This window comes from Python bivittatus, unplaced genomic scaffold (genome assembly GCF_059951505.1).
Source record: "Python bivittatus isolate LINGU-HERP-01145 unplaced genomic scaffold, Pbiv_v1 ctg000840_np1212, whole genome shotgun sequence".
Classification (NCBI taxonomy): domain Eukaryota; kingdom Metazoa; phylum Chordata; class Lepidosauria; order Squamata; family Pythonidae; genus Python; species Python bivittatus.
The window spans coordinates 37,551,100-37,574,854 of record NW_028277113.1 but is presented as its reverse complement, the minus strand read 5'-3'; the positions used below and the strand labels follow the sequence as shown (position 1 = coordinate 37,574,854).

General features: G+C 40.3%; 1 protein-coding gene across 5 annotated transcripts in view; it reads left to right on the top strand.

Annotated features, from left to right (window-relative positions):
• The first annotated feature begins 13,261 nt into the window (after positions 1-13,261).
• Positions 13,262-23,755, top strand: part of KCTD1 (potassium channel tetramerization domain containing 1) — a 73,111-nt gene continuing 62,617 nt past the window's right edge. Inside the window, exon 1 of one of the 5 annotated variants that reach the window (XM_007422483.3) lies at positions 13,262-13,704. Coding sequence is in view for 4 of the 5 variants with exons in the window: in XM_088130565.1 (XP_087986691.1) it covers positions 14,044-15,924 (1,881 nt within the window). In the remaining variant the exon portion in view is untranslated. Of the gene's footprint in view, positions 13,705-13,741; positions 15,925-23,755 lie in introns of those variants that run through there. The other 4 variants (XM_088130565.1, XM_025177715.2, XM_025177713.2 and 1 more) reach the window with 4 other exon arrangements.

The following is a 23,755-nucleotide window of genomic DNA, read 5'->3' as shown; positions in this document are numbered from 1 at the left end:
AGGATCCTGAAAACACCAGGGTGTGGCTCAATTAGCCAGACAGCTGGAATGCCAGTGTGGATGCTTGTGAATAAACTGTGAATGGGGGAATGAGCCCATCTCCTCTCAAGTTTCTGTGGCTGTAAACTTTTTTTTTGGTGGGACGCAGTGGCGCAGCGGCTTAATAACGCTGAAAGTTGCTGGCCAGAAATGGTCAACGCTTCAGCGGTTCGAGTCCAGCCTTCGTGTTAGCAGGGCGAGCTCCTGTTTCCTCCCCAGTTCCTGTCAACCCAACAGTTCGAAACTCACGTGAGTAGATAAATGGGTACTCTCACTCGGGTGGGAGGAAAAATGCTGGCGGTGCCTTGCAAAAAGGAGTCAGGAGCAGTTGCCGGTAAGCGCGAAAAACCGCGCGTGCCCGAAAAGGGCGCGAAGCAATGGAAACCCCGCCTCCTGCGCTCGCCAGCTGGGCTCTGCTCTAGGAAGGAGGCACTGGCAAACCACTTCCGAAACACTTGCCTTGAAAACTGCAAAGGACTCATCCAAGCAGTCATTGCAGAGTTGGTAACGACTGAGCGCAGATAAAAACTTTTACTGCCCTTTGGGAAAAAGCATGAGCTATGCTGAGCCTTGGGAAAATGGGGGTGGGAAGTGTTTCTGCCTGGCTGCAGCTGCTTTTCCCAAATACAGACAGCAACCCCAGCTTCATTCCCTTACAGTGTGGCTGTCTAGATTATGTGAATAGGTGCAATGTTAAAATAATACTCTTGTTGAGTACGTACATGCATCATGCTAAGCTAAAATGTGCCTTGCTTGGATTGGGCTTTGCGTGTTGTGTGAATCCAGTTGCTGTGCTTGGTAAACCATGGTTTATGGATTGACACTGAGATCATCAACATGTTGGTACAAACATGGTCATACAACTTCTCTTGATGCCTTTCAAATTTCTTGCCATGCATGATTTTAATTTTTTTTTTAAATTAGAAAGTGGCATCATCTTTTTATCCAGGAATGTTTCTGAAAATGGTCCCCATAAGCTTGGCTCAGTACTCTGTTTGTAACTGTATCCAATTGTGTAGAAAAAATAAAACAAGGAAAAGTATGCAAATGTGATATGGTGAGAGTGATTGGTGGCATTCTGGTAAAATAGTGCTTTAAAACCATTATAATCTCCCATGAGAGGTATTTTATGAATGAACAACAGCAAAGCTGTTCTCAAAATTTCAGATGGGTCCACCAGCCTAGAAAGGTCGGTGACCCCTGGCTCAATGTCAATTGTAGTTTATTCAACAGACAATATTTAAATAGACCATAGCTGAATATGATATATGAACCCAGAATCTCAGTCTCTTTACATGTCAAAGAAAATGGCTCTTGCAGCACATTTTCTAATCTATCTTTTCTCGGAGGTGAGGTCACCAAATTCAGTAGATCCTTGTCAACGTAGCACACTGTGTCCATGAAGTCACAGCTTAGTGGCCTGACTCAGAGAGAGAGAGATGTGGTGAATCTATTCATTCCAGTTGGAATAAAAGTGCCCAACCGTGCATAGGAATTGGCCTTTTAGAATTTTCAATAATCTTTTTATAATCTGCAACATTGGTATTTGTGCTCAATGCCATGTTATGATTCCCTCTCAGTTCTCTCCTGTTTTTCTTCCAGGGAGCTTGAGGCCATTTGTGTGGTCTTGCCTCTCCCTCCCTCCCATTTTTATTGTCACAGGAACCTCAACAAGTTGGCTGTGCTCAGAAGTAATCACTGTCTTATGATTATCTACCGGTCAGCTTTCTGGCTGAGTGGTGATTTCAGTCTGGGCCTCCTTTGTCCTATCCAATACTCTAACCAAGGAGCATGCAACTTCATCAAGTCATTAGAGACATTTGGAATTTTTAGAGCAGGTGGTTGGTGGTCTCACAATATGAGTACTATAGAGTCAGCACATTTACAAGATAGCTACTATGAGGGAAATGGCCTGTCACAAAAACACCAGGTACTAGAAAGCAAATTGGTAACGTTGCCTCTTACCACCTTGTTTACTCCTACGGAATACTTTCTACCATTGTCCAATGTATCTTTGTCTTCCCCCCTTCCCCACTCTCAAGTAAGTAGGGGCATATTTTGAAGCAGAACGCTGGGCTACAGCTGCCTAGAGATGTTCTTAGAGATAAAGATGATTCTGGAGACTGGCATTTTGCAGAGTGCCAGCTTCCTTTTTTTTAATTAATTAAAAAAAAACTTCAAAAGTGGAGTGGGAATTTGATAGCAAGGTAAAGTATTTACAGCATAGTGATGCCCATAAAATCCAAGTTGTGCTCTAATCACTTCCATAATAGAAATCCATTTGTTGGATTTCTTATTTTAGTTCATCCCTTTTTATTTTATTTCATTGTATCATAGATCCTCTTTTTCTTTTTCTTAAAGAGAGGAATCACATTGGCTCTTACTCAGTCTTCTGGTACCCCCACCCCCAGTTCTCTAGGATTCTTCAAAGATAATTGGCAGGTGTCCTGACAAATCTTCAGTTTTTTCATTGTTTCGACCTGAATTTCATTAAGCATTCAAATTCCCAAAAATTCCTTACACTGTACCCAGTTGTATTCATTTCCATTCTGAACTATTTAAATGACCATTTCCTTTGGATATAAACACAGAGGTAAAATAGAAGTTGACGTTTTCTGCTTTTTCTTTTGTCATCTGGTAAAATTTCTCCATCTGAAGTAACCAGTAAGCTCACCACCTCTCACCACCTTATATATGAAAATACATGTTTATATTTAAATATAATTAGAGATTTAAACATATTCATGCATTTACATCATTAGTTTACATTTAAATGGAATATGGTGATTCTAAAGCTAATTCTCATGTTACAAATGTATTTCCTCTTTACTTGGGCTCCTGCACATGGTCTGTTTGAGCCAGAAGTGAAATGTGAGATCTAGGAACTGTTGCAATGAGGCTGCAATGAATTATGTGTTTGACAGATCTCAATATCACCAATTATGAAGGTTTGGGTTTTCTAATTTTTGTCATTAAACCATGAATCTGAATTATTCTAAACAAATGAGAGGGAATAGAAATCTGAATCTAGAATATGGTCAAAACAATAGCTCTGGAAATGAAACAGCAGTTAACAGCGTTTTCCTTACTCATTTCAGCATTAAAATAAGTAATGTTATTTTGCATGGTACATCACACTGAAGAATTATGTTTTCAGTGCTGATATGATGAAAGACCAGTTCAGATTATCCATTTGAATAGCTGATTTCAGACATAAAAAATATTTAGATCTTTCCCCACATAAATGCCTTACCCCTGAAATGTTATTCACCTCCATTGCCCTAAGCAGTTTGTAGGTCAATAGCCCTTTGAAAGACAAAATCCTGTCATCTCCTCCTCCCTGCTCTCTCGGGTCTTAAGAGAAAAATGTATGTCTTAGATAATTGATTTCAATGGCTTAACATATTTTTTGCAAGGTTTTTTTTTTTTTTACTGCTTGTAACTTTGGCGTGACTACCTGAATAGTGCTGTGTGCATTCTATTTCCCCATGAGAATTTGAGCTGCAGACTTACAAGACATTTGTAATGGTTCATATATTTCATAGCACACTAAAGAAGGAATTAATATTCAATAATTTCTATAGGCTTTCACTGTCTAGTTTGATGAATACTATGTATGTCTAGAATGTCATTTATAGGAAGAATGCCAGAGATTTATGGATGAAAGTGATCTAGTTCCTTTTCAGGATCTTCACGGGAAACGAGGCCAGTTGCATTTACTTTACACGACTTTGTGATATTTTTATAGACTATCAATCAGATAACTGCTTGTATATGGATCAAGAAACAGGAGTGTGGAAAATGTTTCAAGATCGAAGCACTGCATTTTAAACATTCTGGAAATGTTTTGATTATACTGAGCTCAAAACATGGTTACATTGGACTTGGAACACCATTTAAATGGTTGCAACAACTGCCTCAAACTAAGAAAAAAGAATTTAAAAGGCGACATTCTCAATAGACGGAGGCTGGAATTTAAAATGTTTTAAATTTAAAATGCTCTGTCCCAGGTTTGAAACAGCTGTTCTGATCATGTCTTGTTCTGAATTTGGAACATTTTGAATTTGAAATGTTTTATACACCACTACTTTCTTTGGAGTGAGACTACAGTCTCTTTAAAGACTCAACTTTGCATATTGGGTTGTTCCTTAATCAGGATTTTCTATATGATGGAAGTATTGATGCATTAGTTACAGCTATTCCTAAAAAAGAAAAATCTGGCTATGTGACAAATTTCTTAGTTACTTTAAGAATGTACTATGGTAGTATGTTTTAGGTAGGGCTGTAACAAGCTTTACCTATCACAGCATGGAAACATTGCCGCAAATATGCCTTATTTCTTATGTTACTCAGGCTGATTTATTTCCAAACTACATTATTCATCTCATATTCTAAGTAAATATTGTGACCTGCTAAAATGAGTAGTTCTAAACTGAAAAAAATGCTAGGTACAGTAATATCACAAATACTGAAATTCTGTTAATATATCCAATGGAAATGGGTGGAGGACTGCAGCCTAAATAGTTGTGCATAGAACAGAAGAGGTTTGGTTGTGCAGCTTGTTATGCAGTAGTGAAAAAAAACTGCTTCCTTTTTTTATACATCTGTTGACAGTGCATATGTTCTGTTAACCTTTGCTTCTTGTCCCTAACATCCAATGAGTGCATGAGAAAACAACTTTTAGGGGGAAAGAATACTATATGTACATCAGACCTTAGGGGTTTTCTAGGAGACTAATAATGGCCTGTTACAGTTAGAAACAACAAGGCCCATATAAGAGCCATTAAAATAACAGCCCTTGCATATTGTATTGGGAGCTTGTTAATTCTCCTGGAGGATAACTAACAGTATGAAGCAACAATAATAATAAACCACAGACAAGCCACATCTCAGCAATGGAGCACACCGTTTGCCTGCATGAAGTCAGATGTTCAATCTGTACTATCTCTAAAAGACTTCCGCTTGAAATCCAAGAGAGCTGCTGGGAATCAGTGTTGATAAAGCTAAGCTAGAGATCTGGCTTGGTATCAAGCAACTTCCTGTATAATTGGTTGAGTTATAGAAATAGCTCCATACATAATGTATTAAATGCTTCAACAGATTGAAATAAATAATTTGACATAACCTAATGCACCTTCTCCTAGGATGCGTTAATGGATACAATATGCACCTGCAAATTCTAATTGCAACAATTTTTCTAAGTCTTGAAAAATAATTGTTGTTTGCTTATTTAACAGTAGCCTTGCAAGCAGCTCCTATGAACTCAGTACTTGCAATTAAAAAGATACTACAACTATTTCAATCTACTTTGAAATATCATTGCATAATTGCCAGCTGATAGCAATGAAACAGACCAGTTTCTTACTGTTTAGTTATAAGATCAGAACTTCAAAAAGAACGATTTCACTATTAATGTGCACAATTCACAAGGCAGCTATAAAACATCATAAAATGCAAAAATAATCATGAATAAAACATTCATTTTCTGTCCAACACCAGTTAAATTACTTCTTTATTTCTTTATCTAATACATAATAAATATGTGGAATTCACTGTCATCAAATATGGTGATAGCCATCAATTCAGACAATTATAAAGGAGATTGGTTAAATTCATGGAAAGGTAGTGCATCACAGGCAACATACCTTAAATACCAGTGCTATAGAGCACGTGTGGAAAAGGCATATCCCCCTTCTGTCCATGCTTGTAAGCTTCCTGAATGCATCCAGAGACACTATAGTACATAGAGTACTGGGCTAAATGTGTCTTTGATCTCATCTATCAGACCTCCTTATGGTCTTAATCATCACAGCAGTAACATTCCAAAATCTGTACTAGGGGAATATTTTTATTAGGCTAATGTAAAGACAAAGTAGCATGCAAGCTTTTGAGTCCTTCCATTGGGCAAAATGAAAAATAAAGCTGAGGGCGGAGAGAAAGGGAAGAAGGGAGGAGAGGGAAGCTAGCTGAAAAGCCTTGAATTAATTACAGATTTGGAAGTATGAGGGGAGAAAAAACAAATATTCAATATACAATGCCAAGATGTGCACTTCAGATTCAGATCTGAAGTACACATCTTGGCTTCATATACAGTATAGGATATTTGCTTTTTCTCCCCTCATGCTTCAGATTCAGACCTGAAGTGAGAATAGTGCTTCAGATCCAGGATACAGTATACTTTTTCCATTTCAGCTTCTATAAACTGCACATTATGGCAATTATGAATGTTTGCATGATAATTTTAATGTGATTGTGTGGTGTATAAAAATAAACAGCAAACAATAACAAAAGTAAGGCTAAGCTTACAAAATATAAATATAGATGAATGTAAGCTTTATTGCTCTAAATCTTAGGATAAAATGATTACTGAGTTACCTGATTGCAAATCTTTAGTTCATGTGAGTTCCAAGGATACTATTAAGCAAACAAACAATTATCACCCATTCATCCGCGGAAATGTGTTGCAATATTATTCACTACTGCTTCGGCAGATAAGATTTACAGCATTCATAGTCCATTCTATTGTTTCATTTATTAATTGATGTCAGTTTTCTAAACCTGAAGAAATAATTTATTCTATGTTTCATCTTAGAAATTTGAAAAGCGCTGGATGTAGAACTTGAGCTCATTTTGTTTGGCTACTAACCATGTTCTCTGTTTTAAAACACCTTTAATATTTATTCTAGAGGGCTTTGGTTTACCTCTTTCCCACACTCACTTCTGTAAAGATTATCAGTCCAATTGTCTAGGAAAATTCATTGAGATCAATGGTAGTAATCCCCTAGTGAGGTTTCAGTGTTATTTCTCTTACTAGTAAGATCCAGTGAACTTGGTTATTTTTTGTGAGGAAGTTTATAATTTAGGTGCTATGAGGTCAGACCCAATCTCTGGTGACTGTATGGACCATTGCCCAACATCTCAACTTTTCCAGTGACTATCTGTAGCACTTCCAACAATTCTCTTCTAAGGACGTTTCTGAATCCATCCATCCAGCTTATCTATTGTCTTTCCTTTCTTCTACTCCTGTCAATCTTGCTAAGCATTATAGTGTTTTCTAGCCCAGCACAAACTCACATTGTATGTCCAAAATATATGAATTTCTACTTGCGGATCGTTGTGTCTGGAGAGTAGTGTTTATTTTGGTTCAAAATGGACTGGATAGTTCTTTTTGCAGTCTGTGATACTGTTAGTAAAGATTTCCAGATACCAGATAATTTGAAGAGGCATCTGTTTTCTTTTTCTCTCTTTCTTAATATCGAACTTTCACAAGAATTCATTACCAGTGGAAAATCCCACTGCTTTAACTATTTTGATCTTTGGTTGTCAGAGAAATATCCTTATACTGCATGATCTTGTCTAAGCTTGACATAGCCTTCCTCTCTAGGATTAATTTTTTTTTTTTTTTTACTTCTCCAGCACAAGGTTTATCTTATTTATTAGGACGTGAACGCTTTGGATCTGAAACAAAAAGTGCTTTAAAGAGGGTGTAGGTATGCATGCTGCATTTGTAGGCACCTCCATAAAGAAGCTGCATCTATTCCTAGATTGCCACTTGGTCCCAGGAATAGCCATATTGTTGCAACCTATGAGCTCAAACATGTATTTTCTTGGGATCATGCAGCGACCTTTAAGGAGATGACAGAGGCAGCATGCATCCCTTCCATATCACCTTTTCTGCTTCAAATCTGACATACTATACATTACTTCTCTAATCTTTATCTATTCTTGACTTTAAAAATACAGCACTATACTACTTCCACTCCATTGCAGTCACCTGTAAGTTCACTAAACATGCCAATTGACATTGCTTTTAATATATAATATTAATCCAGAGTTTGCAGTTTCCATTTTTGTTTTTATAATAAGCTCTTCTAACCCTTCTTCACTATCAACTAACAGAATGGTATTGTCTATGTATCTCAAATTGTTATTGCTTTGATTTCAATTTTTTTCCAACTGTCATATTTTCCAAAATGTCATTCTTATATTTGCTTTCTAAGTTAATCAGTATGATAATATGCAGTTTTATCTTACCTTTTCCTATTCTGAACCATTCTGCTTCCACTTAGTTCTTACAGTACCTTCTAGTTCATTATAAAGGCTCCTCAGAAAAAAAATAAAGATGAAAAGGGCATGAATGAGTGTTGTTAACACCTCCCATTCCAAGAAAAAAAAACAACAGATTATAAACCTACCTTTTCAGAGGCAGTGCAACCCTATCTAGAGCCAAAATTGGAATCACTCTACTATGGAATAGCTTCTTGTTACTATTAGACCTGAGTTTGTTTCTTCTCTTCCAAACCCTTACAGTTTTCAGACACCAGGTCCAGTCTTCCTCTACCATACAGCTGGGTTTCAGCAGCATACTGATACCTCATCCCATGCTAATGGATGACTTCTTCCAGCAGCTTCATGTAGATGTGAAATAGTATGAAGAAAAGGGCTGAGCAATAGGGTATCCAATAAAGGAGTGGCCAAAGGCTCAACCTTTCTTCGCCTGCTAACGCTGATTGGAACCATCTGCTCAGGAGTGGCCAGAGCCACTGCAAAACAGTGTCTCCCATTCTCAATCCTTGCAGGCAGCACCGAATAGCATCTATATATCGAAGGCCACCAAGAGGTCCAGCAAAACCAAGAGGGTTGCAATCTAAGTCCTGCTGCAGATCATCAACAAGAGTAACCAGTATGGTTTCTATCTCATGCCCAGGCCTGAATCCAGACTGAAAAGGGACTAGATTCTACTTCATCCAAGAATTCCTGTAGCTGCAGCCCTACCACTTCTCAACAATTTCCCCCCAAAAAGTGATAATTAGAAATAGTGGTAGTGTACAGAGTAATAGTCTAATATGAATCAGTTGAGAGATCTCCCTTGAGGAAGAGGTGTACCATTGCCTCTTTCAAGGCTGGTGACTTCTGTGCCTCATTCAAAGAGGTGTTCAACAAACCCAGCTCCTCATCTCCCCTTAGCAGGTTGTACCAGGATCTAGCTTGGGGGGCGGGGGAGAACTTGCCTCACAGAGATCCTATCCACTTCATCAAGATCCACAGGCTCACATGAATCCCAGACAACATTAAAGACACCACCTCATCAAGTCTTTGGACTCCAGGCACTGTCCAATTGAGTGAATATGATGATTTTATTCCAAAATGCTTAGTAAAAAGGTTACAGCAGCCGACTGCAGGCTCTTCCAGTCCATCTTGCCCCAAAATGTTCAAGTCACTTTAAACAGTGTTGCTGGAGGCACTTCACAGATGCTAAAAGAGCTGAGAAATCCTGGTGCTTTGTTTCCTTAGTGCCATAGTGCAGGCCCACATCTGAGCTCATACCTATGCCCAGTTGGGTTGCTTCTTGTTTTCACTTCAAGTCTCTCTTCTGTTGCTTCATCTCTTGGAGCAACTCAGTATATCAAAGAGTAGTCCTGGATCTGTGAACAAGGAGATGCCACTTGGGGGCAATCCTTATTTATCAAGCTTTACAGTTCAATTATCAAATAATAGTAATACATCTTTTCTAGATGTTGCATTAAGAACTTCTTGCAATTTGCTATAGAATTATTCAGTGTTTTCCATCATTGCATCTGTAGTAATACTTTTGTTACATTAATGTTCACTGGATATCCACTAATTCTAATAAATATTACCCTGTTGTTTACTGGGATATAGCAAGATACATATTTAGTTATGTCTTTTTTGAATATAATTGCCACTCCATTCTTAAGTTTCATATTATGGATATCATAGTAAACTTATTTAAAGTGGCCCACTGTTGTTCATCTACTTTCACATTTCCAAAACACCGTATTTTATATACTTCATTTCCATTTTTGAGAATTTCAGATTTTCTTGGTTGAGCATTGCTTCTTATATTCCATGCTCCAGTTGCAAAACAACTCTTCTTTCAGTATAGAAAGTATACTGTCAGTAAAGTCAGTATAGTGATCAGACTTCCTTGTGACTTGGTCCAGTCACATCATCACCTCCAGCTCTATTTATAAAAGTTCAGTCTTCTATCCCTGTAATGAGGAGTGTCTTCTCACCTAGAGATGTAATCACCTGGCACCCAAAGTTGTCTATATGTTTCAGCCCTGTCCATATAGTGGGATTTTTGGTAACAGTACAAAAGTTGCCAAAACTTCTGTATTTGCCACTGAGTTCCTGCAGGTTTGATTTTAGAGTTCAGAAGGATTGGCTTCCTTCATGCCTTCAATGCCTCATCTGCTCTCACTCTGTCAATTATACTTAGCTTCCCTGTTCCTTTATGACCTTAACAGCAAGGGAGATGCAACCAAAGACTCCTTCTGGGATGATGGTGGTGGTGATGGCCAAACTAGGAAGACTCAAGGCAGCTTACATTAAAAACTCAATAAAAACTATCAGAATGCAACGTATACAAATGAAATGATGCTATGACTAAGTAAATGAAAAAAAAAAAACCAAAACAGTTTCAGCCATCACTTCAAAAATACTTCAGCCCATGGCCTGTTCAAAGCGCCTGTAATCTACCTCATTGAAATGTAGTAGGAAAAAAATACCTGTCTCTGTCCTATCACTTTGCCTTTGCTGGAGAGCAAAGACAAGAACATTCTGACACAATGCTGCTGTGCTACAGTATATTCTCCCTTGGTCCTTTCAGTTATTTTAATAAAAGATTTTAGTAAGTCTTGGGAATTTGCAGGTTTATTATGTGATTTTTTTTAAGGTGCTGAAATAGACTGAGGAATTTTAAAGCAAGGTTTCCCACAATATATATGAAAGAGAGAGTGAAAGAAAGGCTGATGCTGCTAGCCAGGTAGGTCTTTTTCTGAAGCGTAAGCTAAGTATCTGTTTGCTGTACTTGTGCATCAATTTGGGACTCCGTGAAATAAAAATGTAATTCAGACATAAGTTTCCCTGCCACAGGATCTTTCCATTGGCATTAGCCAATCTTCATGAAAACAAACTATATGCCACCAAGTTACATGCTTCACATGACACATATTTCATGGTAAACTTCTTTTAGTTCTTTATTGCAGGTGTACATATAAATGGGATGTATGGATATGCCTACATTAATACAAGCTTAATAAAAATGTATAACAAAGCAAGACCACTGTCTGAATAAATATACTTCATTCTATATGCTTTTGGTATCTAGATACAGAAACTATTGGCTGGCACTACAATACTATTATAAAATGTAAGACAAATATGTAATGATTGGGAGTTGATACAACATTCCTGTTTGGAACTCTGCTTTTTTTTAAACCAAAATAATGATGAATAGCAAAATCCCATTGTAATACAAAGTCTTTCCCCAGAAATATTTTATAGTACTTTTATATTTTGAAGATGGAAACAGGTGAATGCATACACAGGGTTCTAAACATCTTTATTAGAAGACTGATGGCCAGTTAAACTCATTGCTGTTACCAAGTAAACATGCATAGGATCAGGCTCATGTTCTACTACAACCTACCCATCTTCAAACCTCTGCTGAGAAAAAGATGATATAGTTAAAAAACATAAATATTTAATAATATGCAAGGCATTCTCAGTGGAAAATATTTTGAGCTCAAAATGTGCTATCCTAAGCTTGAAACAGTTGCTCCAAGTTTGAAAACAGCTTTTCTCACCCCACTAGAAGCCTTCCAATGCTGTTATCACTGTGCTGGAAATGTTCTGAGTTTTGTGATTTTTTTTTTAATTCACACAGCATTTAACTATTGCAAAATAGGATTCTTTCTTGTGAAAGAAAAGGAGTATTTCTTACAGATAACATCATTTTTGCAACTCAAACATTTAACTTTGTTTTTTGAATTACTTTTTGAATGGGTGTCATCTAGCTTTCCCAAAATAGACTCAGTTCCATTTCACTTTTTCAAACACACACACACACACACACACACACAGATTGTAGGTCAGTGTTGTTAAAATTATCTCCAGCCCATTTTAGGGATCAGAATAGCAATAAACTGTCATATCTGACCTTATCTGTGAATCATATCTGGGGTGTTGCGATTGCTCGTTGTGACTTGTCTGCTGCTAAACAAGATTTCCCCACAATTCTGTTCAGTGAAAAGTACAGTATCGGGAAGTGTGGAAAGGGATTTTGCTCCATCTAGAGAAGCGCAAAGACCCTGTGGCGTCAGTTTGGTACCGCCAAGTTTGTGAGCGGTGTGGTTTGTGCTGAGAAGTGGGGGGAAAGTAACGTCTAATCTTGGGTCTGTGTGTGTGGAAAAGAAAGCGACTGGCTAAATTCAGATGCGCTTCTCCCGCTGACATAGCAGGGAACTGTCAGGATGCCCGTACGTACGTGGCTTGCTTTTCTGTAACCCTGCTTTTGTTGAGAAAGCCCCTGCCCAGGGGCCCCATCCTCCTGCTGTAAAACAGCGAAGGGAGCCCAGTCGGAGGCGAGCAGGCCGGCCGGCACGCCCCTCTCGCTCAAAGTTGGGAAGGAACGATTGGCGGCATCTTCTGGAAATGCGCGGGGAAAAGAACTTGGGACTGGCGGGGAAGAGACGGGGGGATCGGCAACGCAGGGATTCTAGCAGGTACTAACTTGAGGGCGGCTGTCGGCAGCGCTAGGGCTTGCCGAGTCCCGCCTGGCCCGAGGGAGATGCCTGCTTCAAAACCTAGAAATGGTTTTGAGGACTCTGGAAAGTGAGGCGGGAACCGGGAGAAGAGGCAAATATGCACGTCTGTGAGAACGAGACATGTAGATAGCTATGCTCTGCAGGGCTAGGCTGTGCCACGTGTGTGCGCGCGTTTGTGTGTGAGAGACAGCCTGTGTGTGTGTGCGCGCGTGTTGCAGCTGCCTGTCCCCGCAGGCTGGGGAATAGCTCTAGATTTGCCTTTTGGCTGCGGACTGTGTGGGCTTTGCTAGCCCTGACGGCTTCCTACGCTACTCGCTGCTGGCTCCCTTCAGCGCACCAGCGCCAGGCAGGAAACAAGCGGGTTTCCTTCTTTTGTAGAGAGCCTGCCCGGCGTACTCGCGGGCTTTGGTCGCCTCCCGATCTGCAGCAACGGCGGCCGCTTGGGGAGCGTTGGAGAAACCTCTGGGGATCTGCTCGACTCTCCCCTTTGGCTTCCCTTTTTGGACGAACCATCCGCCTTCTTGCGTGATCCGCCGCCTTCGACTCCGGTCGCAGCCTGTCGTGTCTGGCTTGTCGAAGATCGTTCGATGCCTTCGCCGTGAACTCGAGGAGGAGCGAGATCGGCGCGCCTGGTATGCAGTCGGAGTAATCCTCTTTTTTGGGGCGGAGGGTTAGGTGGGATGGTCGGAGGGCGGAGGCGGTGGGGGAATCGTTTCGAAGTGCTGATGATCCGAGAAGTTTCTCCCTTGCTGGCGACAACTCCGAACCGCTGCCCTCAACTGCTGATTCGGGGGCTGCGAAAGAAGCCGCGTTTCCGCGCCCGTCTGCCAGAATTCAAAAGGGAGGAGCTGCCTTGTGCGGATAGCTGCCTGCCCCCTTTCTTCTCCCGCTGTCCTGGTGGGTCTCACCTGCTGCCGCCGCTGTTACTACAGCTGCTCTCTCCCTAACCCATCCCTTTCCTTCAGTCGCCAGTGGGAGTGGAGTGGGGAGTCCTTCTTCCCTGCCTCCCCTAAGCAATGAGCGTGCAGGGGTTGCCGTGCTGCTCTTCGGGCATCACTTAACGGACGGCAGCTGGCACCGTACCGAGGCTTGGGTAAGTGAATGTCAGTCTCAATCTTCTAGCGGGTGCTTGCATGGGCCAATATAAAGTAACCCTTTGCACTACATTAGCTTCCCATATAATGAAGCAGCTGTGCCTATTTGGTGAGGTCTCTCCCCACCACCACCCCACGCTTCTTTCCAGTTCTGTCTCTCTTCTGTTTCCCCACCCCATTCATCGCACAGCAGCCACCGCCACTGGGAGCGCGCGGCCCCTTTAAGAGCCCAGCTTTGCCTCCCGGTAGCTGAAGGTCATTAAACACAAAAGCTCTCCAGCGCTGCGGTCCAATATAGCGCATGCGCCCTGCCCGAGGACTGGCAGGGAGACGGCAATATGGCGAGAATGCCTGGCAGCGGCGGCGCCGGCGGAGACTGGAGCACCGGGGGCGGTAGCTGTGGTGGCGGTGCAGGTGGTGAGAACAATGCGGGGGACCGGCAGCCCAGCCGGGGCGGCCCCCACCGGCCCCTCCACTATTGCAGCGCGGGAGAGGATGAGGACGGGGAGGACGAGGATGAGATACAGGAGGTGCAGATAACGGGGGACGAGGAGGGCACCGATGGGGGAATTCTGCTGCTGGACGACGACGACGAGGAAGAAGAGGATGTGATGATGGGTCTCGCGTGGGACGCTGAGGAGGAGCCGGGCCATATGATTCGTATGGACCAGGGTGCCAGGGCGCTGCTGGATACAGCTGCAGCTGCTGTGTGCAGCGCCAGGGGCCGCCTCGGAGGGGTCAGGAGAGGGGGGACAGGGCCCATCGGGGCCGCCGCAGGTGGCGCCCCTTCGGTGCCTGTTAGCGCCCGCGGTGCGGCTGCTTCGATCGCTAGCAACGCGGTGGCGCCTCTTGCCGCTGAGGACTCAGACCCGGAGGCAGAGTTGCTCCTGCAGCGCCCCGAGCGGGCTCGGCTGAGCGAGAACACGCGCTTGGCCACCCGGTACGCGGTGCGCATCTTCCGCGAGTACCTGAGCGAGAAGGCTCAAAGCCCCGACTTCGAGACCATGGACAAGGGGGCGCTGTGCCGCGTGTTACGCTCTTTCTACGCCGAGGCGCGCTCCAAGAGCGGGCAGCTCTACTCCAAGTCGTCGCTCATCAGCATCCGCAGCTCGCTCAACCGCTACCTCAACGAGCCGCCCTACTGCCGCACCCTCGACCTCACCAAGGACCCGGAGCTGCGGGCCGCTAACCTGACCCTGGCCGCAGTCATCCGGAAGCTGGAGGAGCAAGGCGCCGGCCCGGTGGTGCAAAAGCAAGCCATCACGCGCGCTGACCTGCGGAAGCTCTACACCTGCAACGTGTTCAGCACGCAGAGCCCCTTCGGGCTCCTGAACAAGGTCTGGTTCGAGACGTGCATGTACTTCTGCACGCGGGGCCGCGAGAACCAGCGCGAGCTCGAGGAAGACTCCTTCGGGTTGGCCATGGACGAGGACGGGCGCAAGTTTGTCTACTTTAAGGCCCTGGGGCCGTATCATAAGTCACGCTCGTCGTCTTGGAGCAAAAAGCGCGCGGAGAGCAGCGACGAGGAGAATTTGCCGCGCATGTACGAAACCGGCACGGAGTTCTGCCCTTACGCTAGTTTCGTCAAATACTTGGCGAAGCGCAACCCGCTCTGCAAGGCCTTTTTTCAGCGCCCGCGGGACCACTGCAGTGAGGGCGACGTCACCTGGTATGAGAACAAGGCCATCGGCAAGAATCTGTTGGGCACCCGCATGCAGATGCTCTCCAAGGCTGCCAAGCTTTCCAAGACTTACACTAACCACTGCATCGGCGCGGTCTCCATCGCCACCCTCAACAGTATCGCCGGCATTGGCACCAAGCTGACTTCGGGGGCCGCTGGCGGAGGAGGTCTCTACGGCCTCAACGGCAGAGCCCGCCTCCCGCCCGTTCCCGCCAACAACACTTACATTCTCCCCAAAGACGGCGACAACCATCCCAGCGTGAAGGCCGAAGCAGCTGCAGTCCTGGTGCCTACCAAGCGCTCCCATGAGGCCATGTACGCTGTCGGGGGAGGGGCCGCGGTGGGGGGAGATGCCTGCGGCCCTTCCTCGTCCCCCAAAAGACTTTGCCTGAGGCCTGCTGAGCCCCTCGACACCGCCGCCGTGGTGGTGGTTTCGGTGAAACACGACCCCTTGCCTCTCCTCATCCCTGAAGCCAACGGGCCGAGGAGCACCAACTCTCCCACAGTCATTTCACCTGCAATGGTTTCCCCTACACAGGTAACCAAAAAGAAAATGCCTCCTCCTCCTCCCCCCATATGCACACCCCCTTTCCCCCTTTTCTTAGATCCGCCAATCGGTTTAACAGAAGAATCTCCCACAAGATAGATGGCTCTTGAGCTTGCCCTTGATTTCAAGCAGGCTTTTTGGAGTATGAATTAACAGTACAGCATTTGTTAAAGCAACTTTGGGGACTGTACTAGTTTCCCTCACCTTGGGATGGCAGTTGTCCTGATTCTCTGCATTTAGCATTAGATATCATGAAACTAGGCAAAGTTTTTATTACATTTATCCCACCAGGTGATGAAAGACTTGGGAAATCTCACATCCTTGTCAGAGAGAGTCAAACTTTTTTGCACGTTATGAGAAAGTTATGCGACTGGTAGCTATTAGGAAATTGGCTTTTTTTAAATTTCAGAAATGGGGGAAAATATTTCAGAAGGTTTGAGGATCTTACTAGATCTGTCCGGATTCTTGTCAAAATGCCAACATCCTGTATATCTGAAATTAAGCAAACAGGTTAGTTCTCCAATTGCAGTGGCTGGTAGTATAATTTCAAATTTTGAAAGCCATCAGCAGATGAGTTGTCAAGAATCTTTCTCTTGGTTTATTAAAATGGAGTATGCAAGTTACTTTCAAGAATATGTAGTATTTTGATTTTAATCACATTTGTTCCTATAGTGTCAAAATACACAGTTCTTTGTAGACCCATAAAGTATGTTTGAAGTATCAAAAACATTGCAGTTGACTCTTAAAATTATCAATGATCTTGGCTTCATTGTTAACTGAATTCAACTGAGGGTTGAAAGAGCTGTGCTGTATGGATACAGGTATATAACATGCCTGAGCAATTTCCAGAGTGGAAATACCAGTTTTGTACAAACTGACCCTTTCAGAGGAGTTTGCCAGCTAATCAGCTAGCCTCAAGGCTGATTGAAGAAAGGGCCTTTTTGTGAATGGCTGCATCAGCATCTGTGTTCTGTGAAATATATGTGACCTCTCTACTGTTTGGATTTTGGGGCCACTTGAGTAGAGTATTCTATTTTGGTTTCCTGGTTTACAGCATAAATGATTTGAGAACCACTGATGTGTAGGTAAAGTTGGTGTATGAAACATTGTTTTTCAGCATAAAAGTATTTTAATTAGTGAAGTTGTGGACAGCTGAAAAGTTTTTTTTTTCAGATTTTTGTTCTTGTGTTGCAGGCCTGGAAATAATACAAAGGAAATCTGTTTTGAACAAGTATAGTTAAATAAAAGTGTAGCTCATCAGTGTACATCACTGAAATTAGCAAGAGACTCTCTAAGCTGAGAATAATTTTTGCTAGATAATTTATATAAACTTTTAATCTAGTAATTTATAACTGTATTCCCATAACTATATAGGAAGCTTGCCTAAAGTGAATTTGATTTATATAGTCAATGTTAATGCTGACAGTTTAAATCAGACATTTCAAATAAGAAAAGTAGCCAGACTCAGGAAATATTACATGTTGTAGATAGAATACAAACATGTGTTGTTCTGTGTTAGTATCTCTCCCCTGCCCCAATCTGTAATAATTTAACATTTAATGAGATGTATAGAGATAGCTTAATAATACTACCATCTTTTGAGTGAGGGTGATTTGTTTACCTACCCATTTCTACAGAAAACTGTTGGGGAAGTAAAAAATATTTCATTTAGGGTCTGACAATATGTTTTTAATTAAAAATGTTAATTATCCACAATTAATTTTTTCTAAATAACTGCAACATTTATCACTCACATTTATAGATGGTCTTACAAATTTGAGTATAAACGTCAAAATAGAAATAATAATAGATATATGCTGTCCTCCCTTTTAATATAAACAAGGCTATAATGTTATTTTTTATAGAACATTAAAAGAAATAAATGACTGTTTGGGTTAGGCCATCAACAGGTCATTAACCTGGAGGAAATGACTTGACCTATAATTGTTATCCTTAATTGTAAACATAGATGTTTCAGGTCATAACTGAATTGATTTCATCAGGTAGCATGCCACTGAATTCCATGATTGACAAACATTGCTGCTTTCATGATAGCTTTGAGGTCTTGAAGATCATAGAATGAAAGCTTTATTGACTCATAGTACTATAAAGATGTACTTACTGCCAGTCATATGAGTAAATGATACACTCTAGTTTTAATGAAAAGCAGAATTAAAAGGTTGATTTCATCTGAAATCAGGAAAGGTAAATTTCACCCAAAGTTACTTGAGGAATTTAATAATTGTCTAGATAATTTATAATATTGGTATTTAATCCTAATGTGCCTATGCTGTGATATATACAGTGAAAAAGATATTGAATTTGATGACCTTATACTATGTTTATGCATTGATCATTACATCAACAGTTCTTATATAGAATTAATGACTCTGATTTGTGAATGGAAAACAAACCATCCTTAGTTTCTGTAATGAAACTGTATTGGACATTTCAGAGCAAGGAAAAAAGCATACATGTATGCTTACTGGATTCTTTGGCATTACCTCTAAGTAAAGATAACTCCATAGTTTCTGTGAAAAACATAATGGTTTAGTGTATTACAGTCTTTTCCACACAGGTAATATATATTTATGAAATAGTCATCATCTACAGTTAGATTTAGGAGTCACTGCATAATTATACTTGCCACAGAGAAGCATGGTTCAAATATATGTATACAATTCTCTAGCTTTATGCAAATTCACTATTATGCAATTGATTATTTTTGCTCAAGAATTCATTTTATGAAAAAAAAAAAACTGTTATGTAATTTACACCAGCATAGTCAATTAGCACCAAAGGTCTGGAAATGTGCCAAGACGTTTTCCTGCCAAAACCACTTATTTATTTATTTATTTATTTATTTATTTATTTATAAATTAAATTTATATCACCGCCCAACTCCCCTACGACGAGGGACTCTGGGCAGTTCACAACCAAACACTTGAAGAGTTTCCCACCAAAACCCCTTTGTGTCCACAGTCATACATCTACCATCTTGTTGTGTGGTTGCTCTAATTGTGCGTCCTGTTTCTAACTTATTTTCATACTTACAATAGCTATTACTATACTGTAGCTATGCAGTCAGAGTGGCCCTCAGCCACCCCCTTACCCAAAAGTAAAAGGTCCTCTCTAACACCAGAAACAAATTTGAACATAATATGCCACGTCAATGCTAAAGAAAGAACTTAAGCCTTCGAACAAGATTTTAACCTGGATGAATCTACTGTGTGCGACAACAAGAATGCTAGTATTTGTAATGCCATGATGCATTCTACCTCTTTGTCTGCCATTATAATCATACACATTAAAAATCCAACTATAGAAAGATGGAGAGAATGTTTTCATTGTATACAGATCACTAGACAAGGAAACATATTTGAGTAACATAGCGCTTAAGAATAAGGCTTTTTTAAAGCATATTTGTTAGCATATTTGTTAATGGATTCGGGTTACAAAATTTGACCTCATACCCCACAACCGTCTTTTTTCCACTGGTTCAGTGCCTTGCTTTATGCAAATCTGCTTTATAGAAGGTTTTTGGAGAAAGTAACCCTTGCATAAAGTAAAGGAAGACTGCACCATAGTTTTTAAAATAAAAATGCTACTGTAGAACATCATAGATATGTAAAGTTCAAATATTTAGACATGGTACTGACTTCTAAATATGAATGTACTGAAAGTTTAGAAGTCATGTGTTCTGGCCCTAATAGTGTATTTTCCCTTATTCTTTAATTCACGAAGGGTGAACAGGAAGCGCTACATGACAGCAGTTGAATGGTGGAAAGGCATATTAAAATGTTTATTTGATCCATTTCTAGAGAGGAAGCGTTCTAACACTTCAATCATTAGAAATTATAAACCAGAGAAGATCTTCATCTTAAAAGCATTGCTAGGTATAGAAATCCATCATAATGTTATAGCTTAGATGTGCTCTTATGCTTTTTGTGAATAATTGCTCCAGTATTTGGATGCAAAAGCAATCAGATGGCATGTTATTTCGTCTTATTTGTCACAAAGTTTTCTTGCAGTTGAAAAAGTAGCATAAGAGTGGGTTGATGTTATGCTAGAGTATTACACAAGTGCTTGATCATGTTGGGATCTGTATATAAGGAAGGGAAGTTTGCCCAAGGTCATGAATATTTTCACATTAATTATTTAACAGTATTTGTCTAGCATTATGTACCTAAACGATGCTGAAGACAAGATCACTGTTAAAAAAAGATTTTAATCATTTTTTTAAAGTAACATGTATAACACTATAAGCAGCAATAAAATTAAATAGTTTCATAACTATTTAGACAGCCAAAAAATTGCCTTACATTTCTGCAAAAAGAAATACCAAAAGTGAGCCTGAAAGATTTCATTTGCAGGTCTATTCCAGAATCATGGTACCACTATATAAAATATCCTGGTCTTCTTGCTTATTTGTTGATCATCATCATCATCATTTAAATTTATATGCTGCTCAACTCCCAGTGACTCTGGGTGGTTTACAAATGATTTAAAACATGAAAAACATGACAATAAAAGCAACAAGAAACAAAAAAGGGTGGAGATGGCAGAATAACAAACCAGGTGGAAACAAAAGAAAACAACCTAAATTAAAAGTAGGCTTCAGTCATCCCCACCGAAGGCCTGATCTTCAGGCCCCTTCTTCAGATCTTCAGGCCCCTTTAAAACGCCATCAGGGGGGGGACCATTCAGATCTCAGAGGGAACCTCCTTCCAGAGGGCAGGCACTGTGACAGAGAAGGTGCACTTCTGGGCTCCCAATAGATGACATTGCTTAATTGAAGGAACCCAGAGTGCACCAGCCCTACAGATCGAATTGGCCAGGCAGGTACTATGGGAGATAGGAAATGACAGTGAGAACAAGGCCTCTGCCATTGATTTTCATTTTTAGCATGCCAGTACAGGAAAACGTTTTCTTGTCTTAAAGGTAAACTAGTTCTAAATCTTTTAGAGAATGAAGACTAGAACTAGCACTTGAATGGGTCTTATAAAGAAATAGGAAGCCAGTGAAGTAAGTGTTAGAGTTAATCAGACATACGTGGAGTTTTTTTATGTTAGCTGAGGGGGCAGAGGTGTTAAGAGTATTTGAGGTGAGGCACTTCAGCAATGTAGTGTTATGTGAACAATTCTACTGTGTTATCACTTGGGTTTTTCCACTTGTAATTGTATTTCTCTTAAAGTAATTTCTTTGCAACTTCTGTCATCATAATTCATCAACATTTCTTTTTAAAAACTGATAAAACATTTAATTTTGTGTTGTTTTAAATTCAGACAATCTGTGGATCCTATCAGGTGTCCTGCAGTGACATCTCTTAAATTCCACTTTTCGCAAATAGTTAAATAATTTATTACCCCAGTATACAAACATCAAAACTCTAATTCACAGACTAGTATGCTAGGTGCCTGAAAGCATTTGCCTATTAAATGAGGCTTCTGTGCTTTTGCTGTGGAAAAAGATTCCCTTTTGCTCAGTTCTCCTTGCAGAGGCCGAGAGATCAGAAAGTGTTCAGTTTTAATTGGTGAATTTTTGTGACAGTACACTGCTTTATTTCATGTATGGTCTAGAAATAAATGAGTGGCTAAACTAGTTGAAATGTGCCAACTGCTGCAAAAGCCATGAGCTGTAATTAAATTGAATATAGGGTTGTATTGTCTGATTGCCTTGAGCTATAAACTTGATAAGAGACCCTAGTATACCAAGTATTGTGTTAGAAGTTGGTACGTAATTAGTTATGCAGTTTTTCAATCACTTTGGAAGACCTGTCTTTTTCACCACTTATTTTTCTTTCCATCTTTCTTTTGCCTTTTGTAATGTCAGAAACATGTATTCTATTCTTTTTCAAAAGGAAAGGGGCAGTGAAGATGGCTCTGAAATATCAGTTACTGCTTAATGGGCCATATGTTGTCAATTCTGTGGAAGTGATTTCAGTATAATTTGGATTCAGTGTCATTTGAAGGAACTTATCAAGTGTATACCTGAAGGAAGTTGTGATGTTTGAATACTGATTTTATAAAGAAATAGGGGTTGCTGCATTTATTATTTGTGTAATGCAGTAGCACTTTTATAGGACTTTATTAAATGGGGTGGTAACATTGGTGACATAAGACTTCTACATGAGCACATTTGAAAGAAAACCCTCCTTCCTGACCAACTTTTCATTATGGTAGGAAACATCATGTTACAAGAAAAAATTAGTCATATGTCAGTTACAGTACATGTCCAGTGCTTTGAAGCATTACTCCTGTACACAATTTATTGCCATGAATCTTGAAGCCCTTTTTGTGGACAGAAACTATGAATGTGCTTGATCTAGAACTAAGAAAAGGATGGAGACAGTTTTTGCCAATTCTTCATTCATACTCCCTGACTGGGAGAATATTCCAAGCCTTACAACAAAGATGGGCAGGGCAAGTGGCTGTAGGGAAAAGAGCAATGCAACTAAAATTGTCTCCTTTCTGTCACTAGCAAGATTGTCTTCTGCTCATGGATACTTTTACCACTAGAAAAACTTGGCATCCAGAATGCATGTGCATAGTTCCTGCATATTTGTACTGATCATACCTTGGGAGACTGATTTTGTAGTGAGGGAAAGCAAGAGAACCATAACATTTATTGAATGACATAAGTAAATAGTTTGCAGACTAAATTTTTTGACACTGGTGAGATCATAATTCTACTTCTGATTGAATCATATTTGTCTTGATACTAGTATTTTCAAGAATTGTAATTTATTGCACTTTATAGCAATATCAAATATTAGGGATGAGATCTTATGCCCTAGTTCTCTAACAGGATCAGCTCTGATTTAAAAGAGATGATGTTATGATAGTAAAATGTGCTTAATGTACTGGCCTTAATGTGGGTGAACCCAGTACATTCAGTTGAGATAATTAACCATGAATAAGCATATTGCATTAACCCAGTGCTATATCTAGTCCTTTGGTTCTTGTTGCTAATCTTGTCACTTAGTCATGTTGAAATTTCTCCCAAATTGGATGTAATGAAGAAATAGTGATTTGAGATTTAGAAGAAATGATTTTAAAAATATCAATACAAAATAAAAGCAAAGTACTACAAATTTAATTAGCTTTTTTGTATTAATTGGTAATTAATTGGCACATTTTACTTATCTCCAAACCTCTGTGCATCTGTCTTTTCTGAGAAGCCCCTGGCTTTTAGTTTTTAATTGATTAAAAATTCCATTACAAATCATTATAGCTAGCAAAGAGAGAGATTGTGGAGATTCATTATATCATATTGTGTTTCATTATGTAAGTGTAATTGATACATGTTTTTATGTATGGTTTGCAATAAATCACACAGTATATATTGGTAGCCAAGTGTGAATGGTATGTATCATATTGTCAGTCCAACAGTACTTTATTTCAGAGAAAAACTAAATTGTTAGTGGTAAAAGATTCTGTTTATTCCATTTTCTGTTAATGTTTAGGCAGACCAGTGACTCAAAAATATTATGGAAACGGATATCTTAAATATAGATTTAACTACCTTATTCTTAGCTTCTGTTTTTGTGGCATATTATATAAAAGTGTACATGCACAAAGTGATGCCTACTTCTTTTGACTGAGGGATGAGCATCAACCTTAACTGAATTAGAGTCCACTGGATCAAAGCACTGTAGAAATTTTATAAATAAGTTTTCATATTGCACAATGCTACAATGCGGCTTACCTGGTTTTGATTTAGCATAATGCCAGTACATATCAATTGTGACCTGTTCAACAAACCATAGTTAATAAAATCACATTTTAGCATGATACTTGAATCCAGATAATGTATACAGTAA